We start from the raw sequence: 24115 nt of genomic DNA on the forward strand, positions 1-24115 counted from the left end.
AGGCAAGCCAGGCTCTCCTTGGTCCAGAAGCCCTGAGGGTATGTGTCCTCAGCCTCTCTCTCCACGGCTGCTACTGGCCAGAGCTTCCCAGCCCTTCTTCCGAAAGCAGCCTGGGAGGGCGTGGGGCCGGGCACGCAGGAGACGGAGCTGGAATGGCCGCACCTCAGGCCTAGCTGCAGTGAGTGGCGGGCTGGACTGGTTCTGGCCTCGCTGTAGCAGGGTGAGGGGAGCGCTGGGAGGTTTTTAAAGGTGGAAAGTGAGGTAGGCCTGCCTAAGAGGGCAGCCTGGGAGGGGAGCTCAGAAGAATAGGTGGCTCTATTTAGTTGATCTCATTTCTTCTGAAGTCCAAACCAGGTCATTGTTCCTGAATGTAAGTGTCTCAGAGAATGTAAGTGTATCAGAACAAGGCTCACACAGAAGGGTCTAGCCCTTCCCGTTCAGAGGAGACGCCCAGATGGGGTGCCGTTGCTCCCGAAGCAGCGTCCCTCTCCCACTGACTTCAAACCTGCCTGTGACCCCTTCCTCCACGGCCTCCTCCCCATGCAGGTGCCACCATGGAGTCTGACCGCTGCTGAGCAGCCCCGGGCAGGAAGCGCACAGCCAGGAAAGGTGGCCCCAGACGGTCACGGCCACCATGGCGTCCACCAGCGGCGAGAGCCAGCTGCAGAGAATCATCCGCGATTTACAAGGTACGGCCCGGCCGCAGGGCACCCCGAGCTTGGCCCTGAGGGAGCTGTGGCTGTGCTTTGCAGGGGCCGGCTGAGTTTCAGCCCTGTGATCTGTGTTTACACCGATGGTAATCAGAGCCCTCGGCACACATCACAGAAACATTTGGGCCTCAGATGTCCACCGCATGTGAAGCTGGAAGAACTTGCCTGGCCCTCCTCTCAGAAACTGTAGAGGCAGTGTGTAGACAAAATCAGATGCCCCTTTTTGTGTCTGACTGTCGTGTGTGTGTGTCTATGCGTGTGTGTGTACACACACCATTGGGCAATGCTGGACTTGGCTCCCCTGTGAAGGAGTATTCACCCGCCCTCTGAGTAGGAAGACGACATACCTGCCTTTCTTGTTTTGCTCTTCCACCTGGTCCCGGGTGAACTCACTCCAGTTGGGCCTGCTGCCTCCCAGCCTTTCCTGAGCTCTGTTGCCCAGCAAGAGAGGCCGGCTCGTGGGCCTTGGCTGCACAGAGGGAGAGCGGCCGGGGGTGCGTGTGAGGAGAGCACGCTTGGAGGAATGGGCTGTGTTCTCTGCTGACTGCGGAGTCCAGGGCCCAAGGCCACTTTGTGGGTGCCGTCCCGAGGGTCAGAGGTTTAGCAAGTTTTCCGTCCCTCGTGGATCACCGGGGCAGGTCTCGTGAGCCTCTCTGGAGCACCGGCACGTGTGCCGTACCCCCTTCCTCCACGTCACGGGGGCCCTGGTGATACTCCTAATAAACCCAAGGCCCAGGCTCCTGACTGCTCAGACCTGTGATAACCAACTGCATCGCTCCAGGCCAGTGGAGGCCGCAGGAGTGTTCATTGTGAGGGTCACAACTAGATGAGATAAAAATCACTTTCTCAGACTTATCTCCTATTTATGTAGAGCTTTGGGCCTCTACTAGCTGATGATTACGTGGCATTTCACTGTGCCAGGCACAGGTCTCATAGATAATAACTCGTTGGGTCCTCACGTTTGGTCCTGCGAGGCAGGAGCCATTTCGTTCCCATTTTGCAGATGTAGAAACAGACACAGAGAGGCTAAGTGACTTGCCTAAGGTCACACATCCTGTCAGAGCCCAGGTTTGCACACACAGCAGGTGCCATGGGCTGCACTCTTAACCACACCAGGCCACGTCCAGCTGCAGTGTGAGATGCCGCTTTTCTTTTTAAATCTCCACACGCGCATATACGCGCGCACACACACAGTAAGTAAAGCGACAGTCCCTGTAAACCCGAGTTTGCCCTGGTCTTCAGAGCCTTCTCCCCAAAGTAGACCATCTTCTCTGTGTTTCAGTCTCCGGGTCTCACGTTGACTCTGGGACCTGGGGGTCCTGATTGGAGGGAGGAGAGAGGAAGGGAGGAGCCGTGGCAGAGCTTGTGATCCAGGGAAGAGGACAGGCATCTGCTTTTGTTCAGTTGCCCTTTTCCACCCCGCGAGCTGTCCTTGCTGTCATCCCCCATGTCCCAGGTCATCCCAGTGTCCGGTACGCAGTGCTCAGAGCACCTCAGTGGGAAGTTTCAAAAGGCATCACACTTTCTCAAGACCCTTTCCTTTCATCTGTTGGTAACAGTCAGAGTTTAGAGCAGGAAATTTCATATTCCATATCCAAGGCTCCTTCTTTCTGCATTTCAGGAGTTCCCACATCAGATGCTGTGAGCTTTGCCCCTGCATGAGGGTGGAGGAGAAGGCTCTGTGTCCTTCCCGGTCCCTGGCCCCTGGCCCTCAGAGCCCCCACAGCAAACGCTTCTCATCAGGCACACTGGACATTGGTCACGTGTTGTGAGGCTCAGTCCCAAAGAACCTCTTTGCTGTTGGCTCCCTTGGCCTGAGGGGTCAGAGTTGGTTAACTTTTAACAGCTCAGGCCCAGCTTCAGTCTTGGGCACAGCTGCTTTCTAATGGCTCCTTTTCTTTCAAGAATTGTCAGTGAAGGCAGTTTTGTCCTGCATATCCCAAACCATCTCAGCTGGGGACGTTTTTCTCAGGGTCTAAACCAGACCCACCTTCTGACAGTCCCTCTGTCCCACAGAAGGGCTGTGAGTGAGAGTGAGAGGGGTTTTTCCTCGTTTTCTGCATTGGGAGGTAAATCGTCTTAGAAGTTAAGAGAGGACCCCTGGGTCTCTTGAGAGAACCAGGGTTCTTGTCCCAGCTCTGCCGTTGGCCGCCCTTAATCTTTGGCCAGGTGCTCTGACCTCTCTGTGAGCTCCTCGTCTGTAAAGTGGGGATGAAAATGCCCACCTTTGTCAATTCTGCCTTGTACCATTTTTTTTTCCTTCACATTTTAACAGCTATGAAATTGGGCTCATCTTAAAATCAATTGCGTCTTAGATTTGTTGCAATAAAGCAGTGCCTGCCTCATAGCACTCTGTTGAATAAGGAAGCCGCGCAGAGGCCTGGCCCCTCAGCGGCGCTCAGCTGGCAGGAGCAGATGGCGGTGTCACTCTTGCTGCTGTCGCCATGACCACTGTTTGCACATTCTGGGTCCTCAGGAAGCCCGGGCCTACCTGTCCTGAGCAGTGGGGTTACAGTGAGGAACGAGAAACACTGTGGGGAGAGGATAAAGCCCTCAGGAAGTCTGTGTTAGGGACTGCCGTGGAACTCGTCCGTGCAGCGGACGTTTTGTCCAAATACTGCTTGCAAGTCATGAGGCCTTGGTGGGCTTACGGGGCCAACCAAGAAAGGTGCCGAGTCAGCGAGCTGTCATAAAGTACCGTGGGCTCTCAGGACAGCCTCGTGCCTTCTGACTCGGAGCTCCAGCCCACGGATGCTTACGCAGCACCCAACGTGTGCTCAGTGCTTTGCCATCGGGGACCACTTACTCCTGCTGCCCCGGGTCATCCTGCTGCTCTCTCTGAGGCCAGCCTCCGTCTGGTTACATGTTCCTGTTTGTTGTCTTAAAGATGCTGTGACAGAACTAAGCAGAGAATCTAAGGAAGCAGGGGAACCCATCACAGATGACAGCACCAACTTGCATAAGTTTTCTTATAAACTTGAGTACCTCCTCCAAGTAAGTGACTCCCGTCGTGTGTTGCTTTTCTGCTCTGCTGTCTTGTCTCCCCCTTGGCTGCCTCGTCAGTACACAGGGCGCAGCTCCGAAAGCTCAGTGGAGCTGTCGAGCCCTCCTGGTTGGACTGAAGGCCAGAGCCGTCCCCAGCGTCCAAGTGTGATCCTCGGGGGAATCAGATTCTTGCCCCTTAGTATGGTGTTGGGAATTGAGAGCATTCTTCAGAGATTTTAGTTTCCCTGGTAGTTCAGCTGGTAAAGAATCCACCTGCAGTGCAGGAAATCCCGGTTCGATTCCTGAGTCAGGGAGATCCCCTGCGGAGGGGAACAGTTACCCGCTCCAGTATTCTTGCCTGGAGAAGTCCATGGACAGAGGAGCCTGGCAGGCTACAGTCCATGGAGTCACAGAGTTGGAGACGACTGAGCAACTGTCGCTCCACTTCAGAGACGTACGTCCTCTTAGTGCAGGTCACAGGGTCTCTGTATAACAGGGACCTTCACTTTGGGGCAGTCCCATACCCTTTGGCATCCCAGTGAAAGCTATGGACTCTCTCCCCAGACATAGTCATACGTACCTGGTCACACGTTTTCCAGGAGGCTGTGGGCCCTCTGAAGACTATCCAGAAGTCCCCATTTTAGAGCCTTGCTCCTCAAAGTGTGGTCATAGACCAGAAGCGTCTGCGTCACCTGGGAGCAAGGCAGAAGTACCCTCTTGGTTCCCACCTTGACGTGCTGAATCAGGATCTCTGAGGTCAGCCCAGGAAGCTTTCTTTTAACACATGCACTGTATAACCGAGCTTTTTTCTGCTCGGTTCAAGAAGCATAGCTCTAGAGAACCTGCAGATGTGGAAATATATAGGCAACTACAATAGGTAGGAAGGAAATGGACCAATACAATAACAAGACTGATCTCAGGGTGATGGTGTTAGGCATTATAATTTTTTCTTTTCTATTTTAGTTTGTTTTATCCAGACCTCCTAACGATCTATGCACATGTTTAATAATCAGAAAAAATGCCATAGAACGTTAGGTTATGGGAAGATACCCTCTATCATTGGAACACCGTAAGTCGGCAGCGTCGCCTCCCTCCAGAGTGTATGGCGTGAGAGCCCACTGGAGGAGGTGTCGCAGCCCACTGGAGAAAAGTGTTGAAGTCTCACCTTTCACATGCCTTTTCAGCTGGTTCTGTTGTTTTACACTGTGGAAGTATTAATGGGCTTTTTTTTTTTTTCCTCCCTGAATTCACCCATTTTGGTTTGGGTTTTGAAATGACTCAGGGCTGACATTTATTTATTCTACGTATATTAAAACAGTACTGAAACTTGAGTTGCATAACTGGGGTAAGATGTCACTAACACATTTCCCTATGTCGAGACATTGTTAATAACTCTTCATGTTGCCCTGGAACTTTTCTCTTTCATTTCTTTCCCATGTGTTAATAGCACCTTTGGAGTCTTCCACACAGCTCTATGCACAGAGGTCACTTTGGGGGCCTGTTATTCCTGAATCTCACTGGTCATATGACCTTGAGCTAGTTGCTTAACCTCTCCTAGTCTGTTTCGTCACCTATAAACTGGGGACTAAAACACCCTTATTCACCAGTAAGTAAAAATAAGGCCAAAAAAGAGCCTCACTCAGTGCCAGGCAACTAAGAAGCTGTTATTATTACCCATCGTTAAATGGCAGGATAAACAGCAGTGTGTTTGAATGTTCTCTCTCTCCTTTCTCTGCCCAGTTTGATCAGAAAGAGAAGGCCACCCTCCTGGGAAACAAGAAGGACTACTGGGATTACTTCTGTGCCTGCCTGGCCAAGGTGAAGGGTGCAAACGATGGGATCCGATTCGTCAAGTCCATCTCGGAGGTGAGCGAAACAACCAATGATCTCACCTCTTCCCCTCTCCAGCTTAAGCCTCTCTCACAGCAGCCTGCCAGGTGAGCGTTTACCACGCCAAAGAGTGGCTGAGTCCAGACTGTGTGAGACCCCAGCCCACACGTCACCTCACAGGGTGGGCTATTCCCATTGCAGTCTGCTCGTGGTACCCACAAAGAGATGGACAGCACAGGACACCGTCACCTTCTTTTTGAAGAATCGGTTTCTTAAAGAAAATCCTTACAGTTTGCTAAGGCTACTTTCTCTATGCCCAGAAAACTTGGATTTGAGATGAAGAGAGTGAAGTAGGATCTCGAGAGACATTTCTTAAAATTCCAGCAGTAAGCAACTTCCCACATTAAGTTCTAAGCCCTCCAAGAGCAGAATGCCATTGCTTTGCTCTTTTATAAAACTCCGGATCAACAGCAGCACGTTCTCTGTCTCATCAGTCGAGTCCGTCTGTTAGTGAATAACTCTGCACATTAGGGATCCACCTAGATTTGAAACAGGAGGTGTATACATTTCATCTTTCTTTTCGGGATCTCATCAGTAAGTCTAAGGTCCCTTTAAAATCAGAGCACATGCTCCTTGGCTGGCCTCCCACAAAGGCCACAGGGTCATGTGCCCTGGGAAGGACTCCTCAGCCGTGCCACCTGGAGCCGGGTAGGTTTCTTCTTATAGAGAATGACGGCGTTAGACATGCGGACACTGAGGGCTGGGCATCTTCCAGCTGCTGTACCTTCTGACAGCTGAGAAAATGAGGGAAGAGCCTGGCTCAGAGGAATTGGTTTAATGTCCAGATGTACAGACAGATCTTGTGAGATCGTGCCTGGTGGCACACTCAGGTACATGATTAAGCGCTGTGTTGCTTCTCTCTGTGGCGCAGTGAGTTTTGATTAGATGCTAACAAAACTTAAGGTATTGAATGATGAAAGTGGACCCGTGATCTCAAAAAGTTCTTTAAAAAAGGCAATGCAGTATCTTCATTTCCTATACAAAGGAACTGTTGTTGTTCCCTTCCCCAAAGGATGTTTAAAAAGACCTTTTAACATAACTCCTTTCACACATATAATGGATTTGGTTAATAGGCCTGACTTAAAATGTAGCCTCAAATGTTCGCCCTTAAATGTTCTAAGTGCTGTTACTATGGCCATTTTATCAATAAGGGCAGGCCCCTTCCTTGGGAGCTTACGGATACGAGCTGTTATGTGAGGTGTTTTTTTAGATTCAGCGGGACCTGGGTGTGGATGTGTGTGTGTGTGACCAGTGCACTTCACTTCACGATGCCTTGCTCAGCTGTTCCCAGCTGCCTGGGTCCCTGGTTGTCACCGCTGAGCGCTTTGTTCTCACCTCACTCATAAGTGGAAAAGCATTTGGACGTGGGAAAAGCATTTGGACGTCATTCTCCCTGCGCGTCCGTCGGGATCCACTCCTTGTGGACATGCCGTGGTGGATTTTACAAAGCCAGTGGGTCAGGCTGCTGCTACCACCTTCATTTCCAACCCCCCTGGCTGTACCCCAGACCCACAAAACTCACATGGAGAAATGTCTTACAGACTCTGACAGAAATGTCTTATGAGGTTTCACACCTTCTCATTTTTTAAAACTACCTCATATTGTGGTATCATTTCCTCAAGTCAGCAATGAGAACGCACGGAGCCCTGAGCTTAAAGGTGCTGGGAACCGGGATGTTTACAGCATCGCAAGCATGCTGGTGCTGGAGGCCGTACCTCATGTTTCCTGTCTCAGCCCAGCGCCATGGTTAGCTTCTTAATAGGATGGAGGGGTGTTGTCGTTGTTCAGTCACTAAGTCATGTCTGACTCTTTGCGACCTCACAGACTGCAGCACGCCAGGCTTCCCTGTTCTTCACCATCTCCCAGAGCTTGCTCAAACTCACATCCATTGAGTCAGTGCTGCCATCCAGCCATCTCATCCTCTGTCGTCCCCTTCTGCTCCTGCCCTCAGTCTTTCCCAGCATCAGGGACTTTCCCAGTGAGTTGGCTTTTCACATCAGGTGGCCAAAGTGTTGGAGTTTCATCTTCAGCATCAGTCTTTCCAATGAATATTCAGGGTTGATTCCTTTAGGATTGACTGGTTGCACCTCCTTACTGTCCAGGGAACTCTTAAGAGTGAAGTGTTAGGACCGTCTTTTGGTCAGACCACTGCCACCCTTCCCCCAGCCACCAAGGTAAACACTTGTGACCTTTGAAGAGACGCGGAGGGAATGAGTCTTGGCTTAGCCCGGTCAGAGCCAGTGCCTGACAGAACAGGTGCATGTGGTAAGCTGGCAGGTTGTGAGCTCCTGCCTGTTATCCTGAGCTGCTGGGGCTGGATCATCGGGAGCACGAACCCTGGTTTGCATACTGATCTCAAGTGTCTTGCTAGGGCCAGGCTTTCTGACCGGCTTATCCCACCTCTATCACAACAAGCCAGAAACCTATTTAGAAGCCGTGTTTTTCTCTGTGGGGAGAGGTTGTGAAGGCAGGCCTGCACCCGGACCCTCTATCCACCTCAGGGTTATTGAAACAGAACTGCGCCCATTTTTCATTACCTCACTGTGACTCGGCCACCTAGAAACTCCCCTGCCCTCACCCCCTGGGCACCTTCTGACTAAACCCAGTGAGCTGGCATAGCTGAAAAGAGATCCCCCCAGGAAAGCACTGGCAGATGTGTGGATTTCACTGACGGTTCCCTGAGGGCGCAGGGGAGGCAGTTACGTCCGTCCCAGGTCCCCTGACACTCCTCTGCCTTTTGCGCTCCCTCTCCCCCTTCCACACAGGCTCCAGCCAAGCCGCCGTACCTCTTCTGCGGCCTCTCTTCTCCCAGCACTTCAAAACCCAGCCCAGACATGCGCTAAATGAAGACCATCTCTCGCTCCTCAAGGGTACTTCTGCTATGAGGAGCCCTCCATTTATCTCCGGCTTGTTTTTTAAAGGTTCCAGATTAAACCAGACCATTTTATCTCTGACTCTAAACCCAGGGATTCTGAGGGAGCAGAGGAGGAAGAATGACCTTCCAGTAGAATCCACAGTAGATGCTTGAGCCTCTTACGACTGTGTCTTCCATGGCATGTTTGCTGGAGTCCACAGATTATTCTCAGACGGAGGCCTGCAAGACGTCCACACACTTTAGGTCTTTTTCTCTGAGGCGACGTTCTCAAATGTTCAGTGTTCTTTGAGGGACTTGAGTGAAGCTTATGTGTAGGGAGGACTGGGTAGCATTTTCCGCCCTGTTTCTGTTTTGGCCAGCCATCCTTGGAGGCCTGTGTTTGGCATTAGGCTAACAGCTCTTGGTTTCTATTTTATCTACTTTTTCCAGCTCCGAACATCTCTTGGAAAAGGAAGAGCATTTATTCGCTACTCCTTGGTGCACCAGAGGTTGGCCGACACTTTACAGCAGTGCTTCATGAACACCAAAGTGACCAGGTAAATACATGACAGTTCTGGGCTTTGCCCCCATGTGATCCAGAGATGACCCGAAGGCCCCTCATGAATAGTAACGGTACTACTTACACTGGACAGAGAAAGACAAATACCATATATCTCTTATGTGGAATCTAAAAAACGCCGTGAATGAATTATTTATGAAACTGTTGAAACAGACTCACAGACACAGAAAGCAAACTTCTGGGGGAAGAGGTGAACTGCGAGTATGGGATTAGCAGATACACAGCACTGTATATAAAGTAAACATCAAAGGTTCACTGTATGGTGCAGGGAACTATATTCAGTATCTTGTAATAAGCTATAATGGAAAAGAATTTTTAAAATATAGCCGTGTACATATATTGTTGTTGTTCAGTTGCTAAGTTATGTCCGACTCTTTGCGACCCCATGGACTAAAGCACGCCAGGCTTCCCTGTCCTTCACTGTCTCCCGGAGCTTGCTCAAACTCATGTCCATTGAGTTGGTGGTGCCATCCAGCCATCTCATCCTCTGTTGCCCCTTTCTCCTTTGGCCTTCAGTCTTTCCCAGCATCAGGGTCTTTTCCAGTAGGTTGGCTCTTTGTATCAGGTAGCCAAAGTATTGGGCTTCCCTGGTGGCTTAGAGGCCAAAGTATTGGAGTTTCAGCTTCAGTATCAGTCCTTCCAATGAATATTCAGGGTTGATTTCCTTTCAGATTGACTGGTTTGATCTCGTTGCAATGCAAGGGAGTCTCAAGAGTCTTCTCTAGCATCACAGTTCGAAAGCATCAGTTCTTTGGCGCTCAGCCTTCTTTATGGTTCAGCTCTCCCATCCGTACTTGACTATTGGAAAAACCATAGCTTTGACTATACAGACCTTTGTTGTCTATGTCTCTGCTTTTTAATATGCTGTCTAGGTTTGTCATAACTTGTCTTCCAAGGAGCAGACGTCTTTTAATTTCATGTACATATATGTGTGTAACCAAATCACTCTACTGTACTCATGAAACTAACATAGTACTTGTAAATCAACTATCAAAGAAAATTATGATGCTATGTATAATACACAAAGTGGAAACCATCCATGTCCAATGATAGAGGGCTGTAAAATTACAGCAAATTAGCTTAAATGGCACAGCATGACATCATTTAAAATTCTAATAAGGAAGTCTGTATAGCAACAATGAAAATAACAATATAACGATCAAGGAAAAAGAATGCAAATCTTCTCTGTCCTAATGGCAACAATGAAGAAATTGCAGAAAAACATATAAAAGGATTAGAAAGTATATGAGAACATGAGGCGATAAATAAAAGGTAGGAATATGTCATTTTTTTCTTTTTAAATTATTGTTTTTGTAGTGAACAATTTTTTTTGAACACTTTTCACCAGGCATTAAAGTGTATGAGGCCTCTGAAACAAGTTCAGGAGCCCTCAAACAAGTGTGATGAACTTAAAGATTATAATAGCAATAATGGCAGCCGCAGTGGCAGTACCTGTCTGCCACATCCTGGCACAAGCAGGGGCCTCCAGCTGTCATCCTCTCCTCCCCTTCCTGACCGCAGGCCTTGGTGCCCACGAAGCAGGAAGCCCTGCGCTGTCACAGGTGGGGAGACAGAGGCCTAGGGAGGCCAGATGCCTCTGTCTGGGCCCCACTGATGCTCAGGTGAGGAGCAGAAACTGGGGTTCAGGTCTCCGAACTCCTAATGCCAGGTGCTTTCCTCTGGTGGATGGCATATCCTTGGTGCTGGCAGACATGCCTCTCCGCAGAACCACCTGTGAAATCTTTAACACTAGCGAGCCTGGGGCCTCACCAGAGACACTGAGTCACTGCCGGCCCCGTTGGTCTGGGCTCCCTGGAGCTTGTGACAGCAACCAGATGGGGGGCCTTTGGGCCCCTCGTGCTCCCCGTGCCCCTCCCACCCCTTCAGCAGGGGGAGGAGGGCAGGACGGAGAGCAGGACTGAGCACGTGGAGCCGGGAGAGGATGTCAGATTAGGAGCCTGTCAGCTGAACCTCTTGGCCGCCCGGCTGCCCAGCCCACCTCTGCCACCCTGCTGCCTCTGGAGCTTCTTCCAGTTAATCAAAGAGATACTTCTGAGTTAAAGAAAAACTATTGGGAAATATTTTGTTTCATTTTGTGTCACCTTTAAGATTTGTGTAAATGCATATTTCTCTTGTATGTGCTAAGCTTTGTGAATTCATGTGAGTTGAAAACCTTTGCATGTTTGATTTGAAGGTTGTTTTGTTGTAATGTTCAGTGACAGCTGTCATAAACTGACTTACAGTCTCTCCCAGTTCCCAGAACTCAGCCACGTAGCTCATTAAACTCATCAGTCTTGTCTCTTTAATTCTTACTGTCTCACATGAGGTAAAACAGCCACCACCTCAAAGTGGAGGTACTTTGTTCTTTGACTTTTTTAATACATGTCTGGACAGAAATTAGCAGCGAGTTCAATGTCCTGTATTGCGTTCTCCAGAAGGGATAGAAGACAAGATTTTCTTGTAAAAAGGAAGTGTTCTTTCCCTTACAACTGCCCTTTCCTGGACGGTAATTCAAATTTATGGTTTCTCACATTCTTTGGGGGAATAGATAAGATATAAATAATAAACAAATTAGCATCTAGTTCATTTCAGTAATTCCTTGAAGGAGAGTGAGTTTAAGAGTTACATACTTCAGTGGTGAAAATCACATTGGGATGTGTATATTTCTGTCTGCCTTTAATTACTTTAGTACCTGAGTTGCAATTTGATGAGGCAAAGCCATGCTAAGAGGACTGACTAAATGCTCTCTTCCATTTTCTTTATTGTCCCTGTACTTGACCCCTTTCCATGTTTTTCTGCAGTGACTGGTACTATGCAAGGAGCCCCTTTCTGAAGCCAAAGCTGAGCTCTGACATCGTGGGCCAACTCTACGAGCTGACTGACGTCCAGTTTGACCTGGCATCGAGGGGCTATGACCTGGATGCTGCCTGGCCAACGTTTGCCAGGTACTTTGAAGAATTAACTGCTTGGTTGAAAAGAGGGGAAAGAGGTGTTTGAAGTTTTGAAGCTTGCTATCAGTACGCTCAAAGCAGTTTTGCTAATGCAGTAAATTGCCTTATGCTTGCTCATTTTACAGACTTGGTGGCATCATGACTAGCGATAACATCTGAAGGCTCCAGCCTTAAACTAACCTAGTTGGTTAGGCGGTATGAGTCAGTGGAGATGCATATGCAAAACCCAGGGTTTTCAGATGTGTTAAGGAACTCAGTGTGGAGCAAAGTGGAAGCAAGTGGGCTTTTCCCAGTTGTGTTCTCCTGGATACAGTGATTATCATGGACACCAATGAGAGGGATAGAAAGCTTATCACCCAAGGGTTGTTGGAAAGTTTGCTCTGCTGTGTTTTCTTTCCCTACACCAGTATAGCGCCCTCACAACTGCATTCACACAACACCCATTTCAGGAGTGAGGTGCTGAGGAAACAGGTACAGAGAGTGGAGAGACTTGCCCAGTGCCACACAGCTGGCAAGAGCAGGGCCAGGGCACCAGACTCGAGGTCAGCTCAAACCCAGCACTCTTTGTTGTTGTTTTTTTTTGCTTTCTGTAAAAAAGGTATGTTTTGTTTTTAATTCCAATTTTTTGAATTTGTTATTAGGGACTTCTTTCTGTGGAGGAAAAAGTACTGACTATAATGGAACCCATGTGTCAACTACTGGGGCTTAAGAGCCAACATTTTTGCCATATTTACTTCACACGTCCTTTTTAGAATGGTTCGATTTTAAAATCATTTCAGAATTACAGAAAAGTTATAAAAATAGTACTCAGTGCTCATCTGTCCTTCACCTCAATTCCCTAGTTATCAGTGTTTTACTACAACTAGTTTTATCATTCTGTTTTCTTTTGTCATTTTTTGGCTGCACCTCATGGTTTGGGGATTCTTAGTTCCCCAACTAGGGGCTGAACCTGCACCTTTGCAGCAGAAACATGGAGTCTTAACCACTAGACTGTCAGGGAATTCCATATCACTTTTTCTCCTTATGTAAACGTGGTTTGTTTCCATTCTCATTTGAAAATATGTTACAGCCGTGATTGCCCTTTACTCCTAAGTATTTCATTGTGTATTTCCTTAGATCAGGGACATCCTTTTATACAACCCCAGTACAATTGTTAAAATCGGGGAATTGACATGGATACAATACTGCTATCCAGTCTACAGAACATACTCAAATTTGAAGAATTATGCCAGACACGTCTTTGAGGCAGTCCAGGCTCACGTCAGTGAATTGTCAAGGGTCTAGTCCTTGTTCACTTGGGATAGTTTCTCTTCTTTGTTTATGGCATAGACATTTTCGAGAAGTAGAGGCCAGTTGTTTCGTAACTTGTTCCCTGATTTGCGTTTGTCTAGTGTACTTTCCCGTCACTGTATTCAGGGTAAGCATTTTGGGAGAAATACCCCAGGTTTGGTGTCCCTCTTGGTATATCCTACCCAGAGGCACAGGATGTTGATTTATTTCAGTACTAGTGAGGTTAACCATCATCATTTGATCATGCTGGTGTTAGCCAGGTTTCTCCTAAAGTTTTCTCGCTTTGTAATTAATATGTATCTTATTGGAAGACATTTTGAGACTAGGTGGTGGTTGTTGATTTTTCTTTTCTTTTATCCTATTTCTTTTAAGTCTCTCTCCTGTTAGCATCCATTGGTAAATCTTTCCTGAATCAATTACTGTCATGGTTATGAGAGTGATTTTCTGAGTCCATTTTTCCTTCTGCATTAGTAGCTGGCGTTCTGTTTCTGAGGAAGATCTTTTCTTTCTTCTCCATCTGTTTATTCATTTGCTTATTTATAGCAGTACTGACTTGTGGATTCTTCTTTTCTTCAATAGGTTATATTCGTCACTGTAATAATTTTAAACTCAAGTTATCTCATATTTGGCCAGTCAAAGCCCTTTCAAACTGGTTCCGATACTCTTTATTTTAGGAAATAAAATATAGATTCAAATAAAGCCCCACCCCATGGCCATCCTTTCTGATCTCTGTCTTTCTAGAAGCAATTACAACCCTGTAGTTGATGAGTGTCGTTCCCAGATATTTTTGTGTTTTACTGTGTGTTCTCATAAATATATATATAGTTTTATTTTATATGTATATTTTTTGCATTTGCATACATTGAATCATAAAGTTGCTATTCTTTTGCAACTCGCCTTTTTCTTCCACTTTGCTTTTGAGGTTCTTAGCTAATTGTACAGGGAGTTCTACAGATGTGGGGTGGGACTGGCACACCACGGCCCACAGGGCAGTGTGTAACACACCTCTATTTGCCCACTGTCTATGGGTCTGCCTTCAGGCTACGGTGGCAGAGTTGAGTTGTTGTGGCAGAGCCCATAAGGCTTACAAACCAAAACTATTCATTGCCTGGCACTTTACAAAATAGATGACCAGTGAGTGGCGAAGTGTTCCTCTGTGTGAGTAAGAGGCTCTCTGTCTCTCCAGTGATAGAGTCAGACTTGTTCTGCTTTCTCCACCATGATACACTGCCGAGAGCACCCACACGTACGTGACTGTCTTCCAGGTAGATGCTGACAAGTGCAGTCGCTGGGTTGTGGAGACTAACAGGTGCAAAATGCAGTAATTGTAGATTAAGGGACAGATTCTGGTTAAGTGAAAGTGCGTTTCGTTTGCAGTGACTAGTGCCATCAAATAGAACTTTCCGCAGTAAGGAGAGTGTCCGGTGTGGTCACGTGAACCAGAAGAGGTCTTCCCACCACATCACCCGTGTAACGTACTGTAAAGCAGTGACCTCAAGGCCCAAAGCACAGCGTGACCTCTGTTTACCAGACTGACTGCTGCTGGTTCCTCAGTGGCAGACAAGTAGTGTCTGGCACCGAAGTTTCTAGGAAAGCTTAAACCTCAAACTGGGAAAATAGAATATCATTCCTTTTTGACAGTGGGAGCAAAGCCACCATGCTTAGACTTCAGCAGTGGAGTCCAGCGGCCACAACCAACCTGAATGTCTGCTTTGGTGGAAATTGTTGGACTTTGCCTCCTTACTGTACCTGGGTGGGCATCACCCCTGCCGCCACCTGGTTGCCAGTTGACAACCAAGGCCTCCCCACGTGTGTGTGTGTGTGTTTCCTGCTCTGAGGCAGGCATGTCTGTTCTGCGGCCCCACAGGAGGACCCTGGCCACCAGCTCTTCCGCTTACCTATGGAGACCACCCAGCCGAAGCTCAAGCATGAGCAGTTTGGTGAGCAGCTACCTGCAGGTAATGCCGGGAAGGCTGGGGCCTTCCTGTCTATCATGTCCTTGCCCCGCCCAACTCGGGGGACGTTTGCAGACACCTGGTGTTCCAGCCCCAAGCCACATAATCCCTCAGTTCTACCCGCTGTTTCCTAGAGTCCAGGCTTTTACAACCAAAAGGAATTCAGGCCTTTTAAAATTGTTATTTTTTAAAACTTTTTGAAGTGTTTTAGAAGAAGTGATTTAGCACTGTGGTTAAAAGTGGCAAGATCATATCCTGACTCGCCACCTGTGTGACTCTGGGAAGGTGACTTACCTTCTCGGAACTTGAGCTCTCTCATCTGTAAAATGGGTTCATAACAATTATCCCAGCCCTTAAGGTGGTTGTAGGGAGTAGACAAAGGTATGCACTTACTGTGCTTGAGGGCTTGGCGCAAGCCTAGTGCTCAGTGAATGCTAGTGGGTAAGGTCAGTTTGGTGAATTTTGTTATCTATGTGAATGGAATGTATCATATAGTTTAATGGGAAAGAACACAAATTATTCAGCAAAGCAAAATAAAGAGTAATCAATACAAGAAGAATTCAGAGTGGCATTTTTACCCCATTTTGTGATATAATCGCAGCAGGAATTGTGGGTACAGTGCAGTGGGTGAGCAGTAGTTTACATATAACTTAATTTCTCTGAGGGCGTACATCCGCTGTGTTACCAACACTGGGGGGGCGGGATGGGAAACATCAATTCTGGGTCTCAGGGGAACTCACATGTGTGGCGTTGCATCATGGTTTTAGGATGTGCTGCTGACCTTCTCTGGCAGCTGCTTTGAGCGAAGGGGTTCCAGTCCTTCAGATAGCTCCATAGACTTTAGGTCACCTAATTGCTGTATTTTTCCTTTTGTTTGCATTAAATTCTAAAGCTTCACCAAACAGCTGTGTAGCTTTATCCCCAAGCCACTTATTTTCCTTGTTTCCGCCCAGACTCAGGAGATGGCCTCCAGCCTGGACCTGAGCAACCCCTTAAACAGCGAGTCCCTGGAGGGCTTCGATGAGATGCGGCTGGAGCTGGACCAGCTGGAGGTGCGGGAGAAGCAGTTGCAGGAGCGGATGCAGCAGCTGGACAGAGAGAACCAGGAGCTGAGGGCGGCCATCAGCCTGCAGGGAGAGCAGCTACAGGTGGAGAGGGAGAGGGGCCGCGCCACTGCCGAGGACAACAGTCGTCTCGCAGACATGGTGGCCGCACTCCAGAAGCAGTGGGAAGTCACCCAGGCCACGCAGAACACCATGGTGGAGCTGCACACGTGCCTGCAGGCCCTGAAGCTGGGGGCTGCGGAGAAGGAGGAGGATTACTGCTTGGCCCTGCGGCAGCTGGAGTCCTTGCTGAAGCCCCTGGCTCGGGAGCTCGAGGCCACCCATGACTCCCCGCGCAGGAGGGACCAGGACATCCCCGCAGCCAATGTCCCGGAGCAGCCGGCCGCAGCCGAGAAGACGGCCACTACGGCTCTGGATGCCAAGGAGAGGGAAGAGCGCGCCTCCAGTGACTCGGCCCTGGAGACCCAGGAGCTGGCGGTGAGGCTCCAAGCCCTGGAAAGTGAGAATCCCCACGTCCAGGAGCTCAGTGGGCAGCAGGCAGTGCAGCTGGAGCTGCTGGCTGGGGAACTGCAGCTGAAGGAGGAGGCCGGGGCCTGCCTGGAGCGCCTGGTGGAGGAGACGGCCCTGCTGCGGGAAGAGCTGTCCCGCAAGGGGCAGGAGGCAGCCCAGCTCCGGCGCCAGCTGCAGGAGTCTCTGGGCCACTTGGGCTCCCTGGAGGAGGAGCTCGCGCAGGCGAGGCGTGAGGCGCGGCAGTGGCTGGAGGAGAAGGAGCTGCTGGAACAGGAGGCCCACTCGCTGACACGGCAGCTGCAGCTCCTGGAGACCCAGCTGGCCCAGGTGAGCCAGCACGTGAGTGACCTGGAGGAGCAGAAGAAGCAGCTCATCCAGGACCGGGACCACCTCAGCCAGAAGGTGGGAACACTGGAGCGACTTGCTGCGCAGCCAGGTCCAGGTCTGCCCGGCGCGGCTGAGACGCTTGAAGCTCCGAACTCTGTCCCACAGCAGGCCTGCGAGACACCAGAGGAGGAACAGCAGGGCCTGCAGGAGGGACAGACAGACGATCCCAGGGTGCACAGGGCCGGCCCAGAGGACCAGCTCCAGCAGGCCCACAGGGAGCTGGAGAAGGAGCTGCAGAATGTAGCTGAGCGCAACCACATTCTGGAGGAGAAACTTCAGGCCCTGCAGGCTGATTACCAAGCGCTGCAGCAGCGGGAGGCGGCCAGCCAGGGCTCCCTGGCCTCTCTGGAGTCAGAGCAGACGGAGGCAATCCTGCGGGCCCACATGGCAGAGAAGGAGGCTGCCCTGCGGAGCAAGGAGGCCGAGACCCGGGACAGGGAGCTCCAAGCTCTTGAGGGCCAGTGCCAGCAGCAGACCCAGCTGACTGAGACCCTCAGGGCAGACGGAGGCCAACAGGGTCTCAGCCCCCCTGAAGACCATGCGCTGCAGGAGCTGGCCGCCCAGCTGGCCCTGTCTCAGGCGCAGCTGGAGATCCATCACGGGGAGGCCCGGCGACTCCAGGCCATGGTGGTGGAGCTCCAGGCCAAGCTGCAGGCCGCCCTGGGGGACCAGGAGAAGGTGAAGAGCCAGCTGAGCGTAGCTGAGGCTGCTCTGACAGAGCACAAGGCCCTCGTGCAGCGACTGCAGGAGCAGAACGAGGCCCTCAACAGGGCCCACGTCCAGGAGCTGCTGCAGTGCTCGGAGCGCGAAGGGGCGCTGAGGGAGGAGAGGGCCGAAGAGGCAGAGCGGAGGGAGGAGGAGCTCCAGATCCTGCGGGAGGAGCTGTCCCGGGCCAGGTGCAGCTCTGAGGAGGCCCATCTGGAGCACGCCGAGCTGCAGGAGCAGCTGCACCGCGCCAACACAGACACGGCGGAGCTCGGCATCCAGGTCTGTGCGCTGACTGCGGAGAAAGAGCGTGTGGAGGGGGTGCTGGCCCACACTATTCAGGAGCTTCAGGAGGCCAAAGAGGCAGCCTCCAGGGAGCGGGAGGGCCTGGAACACCAAGTGGCAGGGCTGCGGCGAGAGAAGGAGAGCCTGCAGGAGCAGCTGAGGGCGGCTGAGGAGACAGCTGGCTCGCTTCCTGGCCTGCAGGCCCGGCTGGCCCAGGCTGAACAGCACGCCCAGAGCCTCCAGGAGGCCTCACGCCAGGAGCTCGACACCCTCAAGTTCCAGCTGAGCACCGAGATCATGGACTACCAGGGAAGACTGAAGGTAACCCTCCCCCAGCCGTCTGAGCTGCACCCGCCTCGTGCAGCAGTGCCTGGTGGGTCCCTGAGTGAGTGGGAGCCGCCTTGGGCCATGTGGCCCGTAAGAGCCCGGAAATGTCCCATTGTCACAGCTCACAGCATCCTCGTCCTGCGAGAACCTGTCAGGGACCCAGCACGAGGGAAGGATGCCTTCACTCAGACATCTGATGCCATTGCAGACAAGTTTGGCCCACACAGAAATTTTTTTGTAATTAGCAGCCAACGTTTTAAGAGCAAGTTGTTTGTAGATTTAGTTCGGGGGCTTCTTTTGAAATCTTAGGAGGCCTGTAAGCGTGTGTGCCCTCATTCCTGAATGGCAGCAGGGGCAGGGTGGGAGTGCCTGCTTTAAGGAAACGAGGCCGCTGGTATTTTCCTTACCCTCGTTTATGTACTTGCTGCCCAAGCCCGAGTTCCTGACTGCCTCGAGTCCTGTCCCTGGATTCTCTGTCTCTTCAGCTGCCTTCTGATAACAGTGCAGCTGTAATAAACCAACTCAATTCATTTTCACAAGACCCTTGGGATGGCTGAGCTTATGTGTGCCCTAGACTGCACGGGGGAGAGGTTAAGAGTGAGGACACGGGCAAACAGACGGGGCTTTGGCCTCTGATGCTCGTCACGTGTCTGTGCGCTTCTCCACTCCTCTCTCTCAGGCAGCTGCTGCCTTTCTACAGCCGTGCCTCCCACCCTGTGTCACTCTATCCCGTGTAGTTCCACGTGGCTCATGCTCCACCCTTCCCTCAAAGAAATGAAATTCTAAGCTCAGAGGCCAAGCTAAATCTCTTAGCTTGACAGGATTGTATTACCAGTGAAGCCCAAAGCTTAATTGAATTTGGGAGAAAGAGAAGTGGCTTGTTTTTACCCACTTTGGTGAATAGTCCCGAAAGAGTCTCAGAACAAGGACCCCACTTTTCTGATCCCTTTCCCATCCTCTCAGACCTCCAGTGAAGAATGCAAGAACCTCAGGGGCCAGCTGGAGGAGCAGGGTCGGGAGCTGCAGGCCACCAAGGAGGCCGAGGGGAAGCTGAAGGTAGGCCTGAGCCCTGGAGCCCAGGGGAGGTACTCCTGCCTGCCTGAGCAGGGGCCGGCCCCTCATCTGCCTGGTCATCCTGCTCCCGGTCTGTGGGCCTGTTGGGGAGGGAATCTCGCTTGTCTCTCACCGGACCATCAAGAGGCCTCCCTGCGGGAGATCCAGTGCCCCCACTGAAGCTGCCATCAGCTCACCTTTGTAGACCCCCAGAGTCTGTGTCATGGCCCTGCCATTCCCTGAACACCTGGCTGGAGCGCCAAGTGTGTGTTTTTTCACACCACCCCCCGCCTTGTCTTTGGAGAGGGAAATGGCAACCCACTCCAGTATTCTCACCTGGGAAATCCCATGGACAGAGGAGCCTGGCAGGCTACAGTCCATGGGGCCACAAAGAGTCAGACACGACTGAGCGACGGACGCGCGCACATATCCGCCCATGTTCTCCAAGTCAGTGAGTCTGACCTGAGCTGGAGCAGGGGTGGCGCTGAAACCTGTCTTCAGGGCTGTGACGTTTTTCAGAAACCCCCACACCCTGCAACCGCACCTCCATCCCCACCCTGGAGCCCCTACACCCGTCACAACTGGCCCTAGTTGATGCTCAAGGGACATAGTTACAAATGGGAATCTGGCCTACTCCACACATGTACTAGTTCTTGGCCTCTTACACTTAAACAAAAGCCCCTCCCGTAGAAGTGCGCCAGCCAGATGGGGTGGAGCTAGCCAGTCACCGGGTGGCACCTTGCACGGCTTCTGCAGCCAGGTGTCTTCTCCCTGCTTCCTGTGCCAGGCTGCCCAGGCGGATGTGCAGGAGAAACTGAGCTGCACCAGCAAGCACCTTGCCGAGTGCCAGGCCGCCATGCTGAGGAAGGACGAGGAGGGGGCCACCCTGCGCCAAGACTTGGACAGGTTAGTTACACAGTCCGCCCGTGGGGCCAGGGGGAGAGTCCGCACGGAAGGGGCAGATTTGGGCCAGTCGTTTAGAAAGTCAACCACTCATTCCCCTTTAAAAAGTCCTTTTGCAAGAAAAGCTGTAGACCCAGGGAGTGCTTATGTCGGAAGCATGCCACAGAGCTCCTTGGCAGTCTGCCTGTCACAAGCCTGTAGAAGCTGCAGGGAACCTTTCTCTTAATCCATTGTCATCTCTGGGGGGGGCATATTTCAGTTCAGGAACTTCATGTTTTGGTAAAAATAAAATGAAATAAAAATTGGGCAAGTGTCATGATACTAACAACAACAGACATTTAAGCCTAAAATGTGGCAGGTACTATTTTAAATCCTTGAAATTTACTTGCCTATTTAATCCTCCCAACGGTCCTGTGAGGATGGTGGTATTATTTATCCTGTGTTATAGAAGAGAAGAATGCGGCTCAGAAGAGTGAAGTCGCTTTCCCAGGGTCACACAGTGTCTAAGTGGTGATGGCAGGACTAGAACTTAGAACATTTGGCTCCAGAGTCTTTTCTGAACAACTACCCTGAAAACATATAGACAGAGTTTTGTGTTCTCTCGTATTTTGTTTTGTTTTAGGGAACTGGTTTGTGAGTTATGTGCGTGCATGCTTTCCCCAGTATGAGTTTTGACCCGAGTTCTTCTTCAGTGACATGACAGGCTGCGGGGTTAAGTGTGAGGTTCTCCCAGCTCATCCAGGAGTGAGCGAGCGAGCCAGGGAGCAGGGTCAGCTTGTCTTCCTGCAGAGACTCTGGTGCTGTGTCTGTGGAGAGCACATCTTGCCGTCACCCTTTGTCATCATTTCTTTTAACCTTAAAATATGGCCCTCCCTGTGTCCAGCCCCAAGGCCACCGCTTCTTCAGACCTGGCAGCCCCCTGGTGCATCATGGGCCCCCCAGCCAGCGACGGGGCCAGGCTCGTCCTGCAGGGGATCCTGGCGCCGGATTGCACGTGTGCTCCCAGCAGAAGCAGACACACCATACTTCCCCGAGGGTTTAGCTTTCCCACCCACCTCCTATCACCTGCTTCTAGGCCTGGCCCAGGCTCAACGGGAGATCCAGACCACACTGGATGCGTAGTAGCCTGGATGTGTGTCTCCTCATCTGACTCTCCTTTCAGAGTTCAATTGCTGTAGTACTCTGGCTGCCCTTAGCCAGGTCATGTTCATGTGACAACTTAAACAGAACCTCCTAAGTTGGTGGTATTTTTTTCTTTAATGCTATAACTGTGTGTATATCTGTGTGTCCCCAAGATCACTTCGGTGGACAGTGTCTCGTAAACTGCCTGCTGACAACTTTTTCCTGGACATGGCAAGGCTGGAATAGATCCAGATTGATTAGTCAGGCGCAGTCCTCTAGTTTTATGGAGGTTTTGTGAATACCTTAGTTCATAAACCATCCTTGGAAAGCCACTGCCTTAGGGGACTAGTGAGCTGAATGAGAAGTGGGCAAGGATGGGCAGACTCTGGTTCAGCCAGCCCCTCTCATAGCCTGAGACTCTGCAGTACCCAGAGCAGGATTCTGTAGGCCTCGAGGCCTCAGGTTGAACTCCTGGCCATGCAGAGTTAGTGCCTGCTCTGTGCCCAGTGCCACACCCCATGTGTAGAGTCCCAGAGAAATGTGGGGGACAGATGCTCCTCTGCCTGGTCACCTCCAGGAAGCTGCGCCTCAGTTCTTCCTGTTCTGACTCCTTTTTCCTCTGCATATCCACCCCCCGTCACTAACCCATGCACCTCACCCATTGGGCTCCTTTCACAACCTCAGTTTTCTCCCAAGAAAAGTGGTACGGAGTTTGACCCACCTGGGGTGCTCCTAGTGACCTGAGGTCAACCTCCTCTCCCGAATGTCCCTTGTATTTGTTGTGGGGGGTAGCAATGTGTGAAGAGTTTGGGTGTGTGAGAGGAGGTTTGAAGGCTTAAGGTTTGAATATACACCCTGTGAGTGGAACAGTGCCAAGGGGCTCCCCCAAGACAAAGGCTGGTAGGGCAGCGGGACTGCTTATTAGAGGCTGGGGGTAGCCCAGGGGAAGGGGGAAGCTGGAAATAGTGGGTGATCGGGACTACTTACCACTCCTCCACCAGGACCCAGAAGGAACTTGAAAGAGCCACCACAAAGGCCCAGGAATATTACAGCAGACTCTGCCAGGAGGCGGCAGACAGGGAGAAGAACGACCAGAAGATGCTCGCTGACCTGGATGACCTGAACAGAACCAAGAAGTACCTGGAGGAGCGGCTGATAGAGCTGCTCAGGTGAGTGTCGGGACAGGCCAGGGGCCGGGGGCTTCCCCTGAGCTTGGCTTTTCTTGAAAGAAGTGTGACTCTTCTTGAAGGGACCGTTGCAGGGAAGCGGGCCCCTGTCTGCTTGTGTCCTGTTGTAAGGGCACACGCACGTGAACAGGGTCTACTCAGGCCCTTGGCAGCCTTAAAAGACAGGACCCCATTGTTCCCACTAGTGTGCGCCTGGTTTCTGGTTTTGTATTGCTGTGTTGTTTTCAAACTCTCCATGTACTCAGCCACAGAGCGGCAGTCAGAGACGTCTAATATCCTCCGGGCCTTCTCCACTCCCTTGCCCCGCTCTCCTGAGTCCTTTTCTCCTTCTCCTCCATCCCACTCTCCCCAGCTCCTGGGGCCCCAGACTCCAGCCTCAGGCAGCAGCTGTGTGCTCAGTCACTCAGGTAGCAGGCAGCGATGGGAATGTGTGAGCCCGCCTGGAGGGCTCTGAGAACCAGAGGGCATGGCTGCGCTGCTGCTGCCAGGGCCCCTCACTTCTTCAGAGAAGGTAGAAATCTGGACTTTTATGTGAAATCGGTCTGAGTTTTGTTGGCAAGTCATTCCAAAAAATTTGTAAACCTTTCTGTATGGGAATCTTCTTTCTTTTTTTGGATGCGCCCTGTGGCTTGTGGGATCTTAATTCCCTGACCAGAGATCGAACCTGTGGCCCCTGCAGTGGAAACCCAGAGTCTTAACCACTAGACCTCCAGGAAAGTCCCAGAAGTTTTCAAAAATACGAAAGCAGATAGCAGAATGTACCCCTCTGTACCTGTCACCCAGCCTCAACATTATGCTCATGACCAAGTCGTGTGTTTCCTGGAGTCCTACCCATTTCTCCCACCTCCTCAGACTGTTTTGAAGCAAATCCCAAATTTCCTGTCATTTCTTCCACAAGTATTTTGGTACGTGCCTTCCTAACACTGGGACTGTTTATTTTAAACAACCACAATATCATTACTATGCTTAAAAATTTACTAATTCCCAATGTCATCAAGTATCTAGTCATTTTGAGATTTTTCCAATTGCTTTATGATTTTTTCTAGTCAGAATCTAAATTAGATCTGTATGTTGCATGGTGATACGTTTCTTGGATCCCTCTTACTTAGGCATGGTTTCCCCACCATCTCTCTTCTTTTCCTTTGCAGTTTACTTTTAAAGAAAGCAGGCCATTTATCTGGTAGAGTTTCCTGTAACCTGGGCTTTGCTGATTATATCTCTATAGTGTCATCTAACATGTTTTTCCATCTTCTGTGTAGCCTATTAATTGATAGTTATAACTAGAGCAGTGGTTCTCAACCCTGATGCAAATTGGAGTCACTAGGGGAGCTAATAACTAAAGTGACACTCAGGTCTG

At 50.7% G+C, this 24115-nt stretch overlaps 1 protein-coding gene across 4 annotated transcripts in view; it reads left to right on the forward strand.

Annotated features, from left to right (window-relative positions):
- FYCO1 (FYVE and coiled-coil domain autophagy adaptor 1) overlaps positions 1-24115 on the forward strand; it is a 79998-nt gene that overhangs the window by 9797 nt on the left and 46086 nt on the right. For all 4 annotated transcript variants that reach the window (XM_069560872.1, XM_069560875.1, XM_069560873.1 and 1 more), the window contains 10 exons: positions 547-689; positions 3598-3704; positions 5436-5561; positions 8890-8996; positions 11821-11964; positions 15128-15218; positions 16169-18487; positions 19457-19549; positions 20334-20452; positions 22573-22740. In XM_069560872.1, the coding sequence (XP_069416973.1) occupies positions 635-689; positions 3598-3704; positions 5436-5561; positions 8890-8996; positions 11821-11964; positions 15128-15218; positions 16169-18487; positions 19457-19549; positions 20334-20452; positions 22573-22740 (3329 nt within the window). In that variant the 5' untranslated portion in view covers positions 547-634. The remainder of the gene's footprint in view (positions 1-546; positions 690-3597; positions 3705-5435; positions 5562-8889; positions 8997-11820; positions 11965-15127; positions 15219-16168; positions 18488-19456; positions 19550-20333; positions 20453-22572; positions 22741-24115) is intronic.

Source organism: Ovis canadensis, chromosome 19 (genome assembly GCF_042477335.2).
Source record: "Ovis canadensis isolate MfBH-ARS-UI-01 breed Bighorn chromosome 19, ARS-UI_OviCan_v2, whole genome shotgun sequence".
In the NCBI taxonomy this organism is placed as follows: Eukaryota; Metazoa; Chordata; class Mammalia; order Artiodactyla; family Bovidae; genus Ovis; species Ovis canadensis.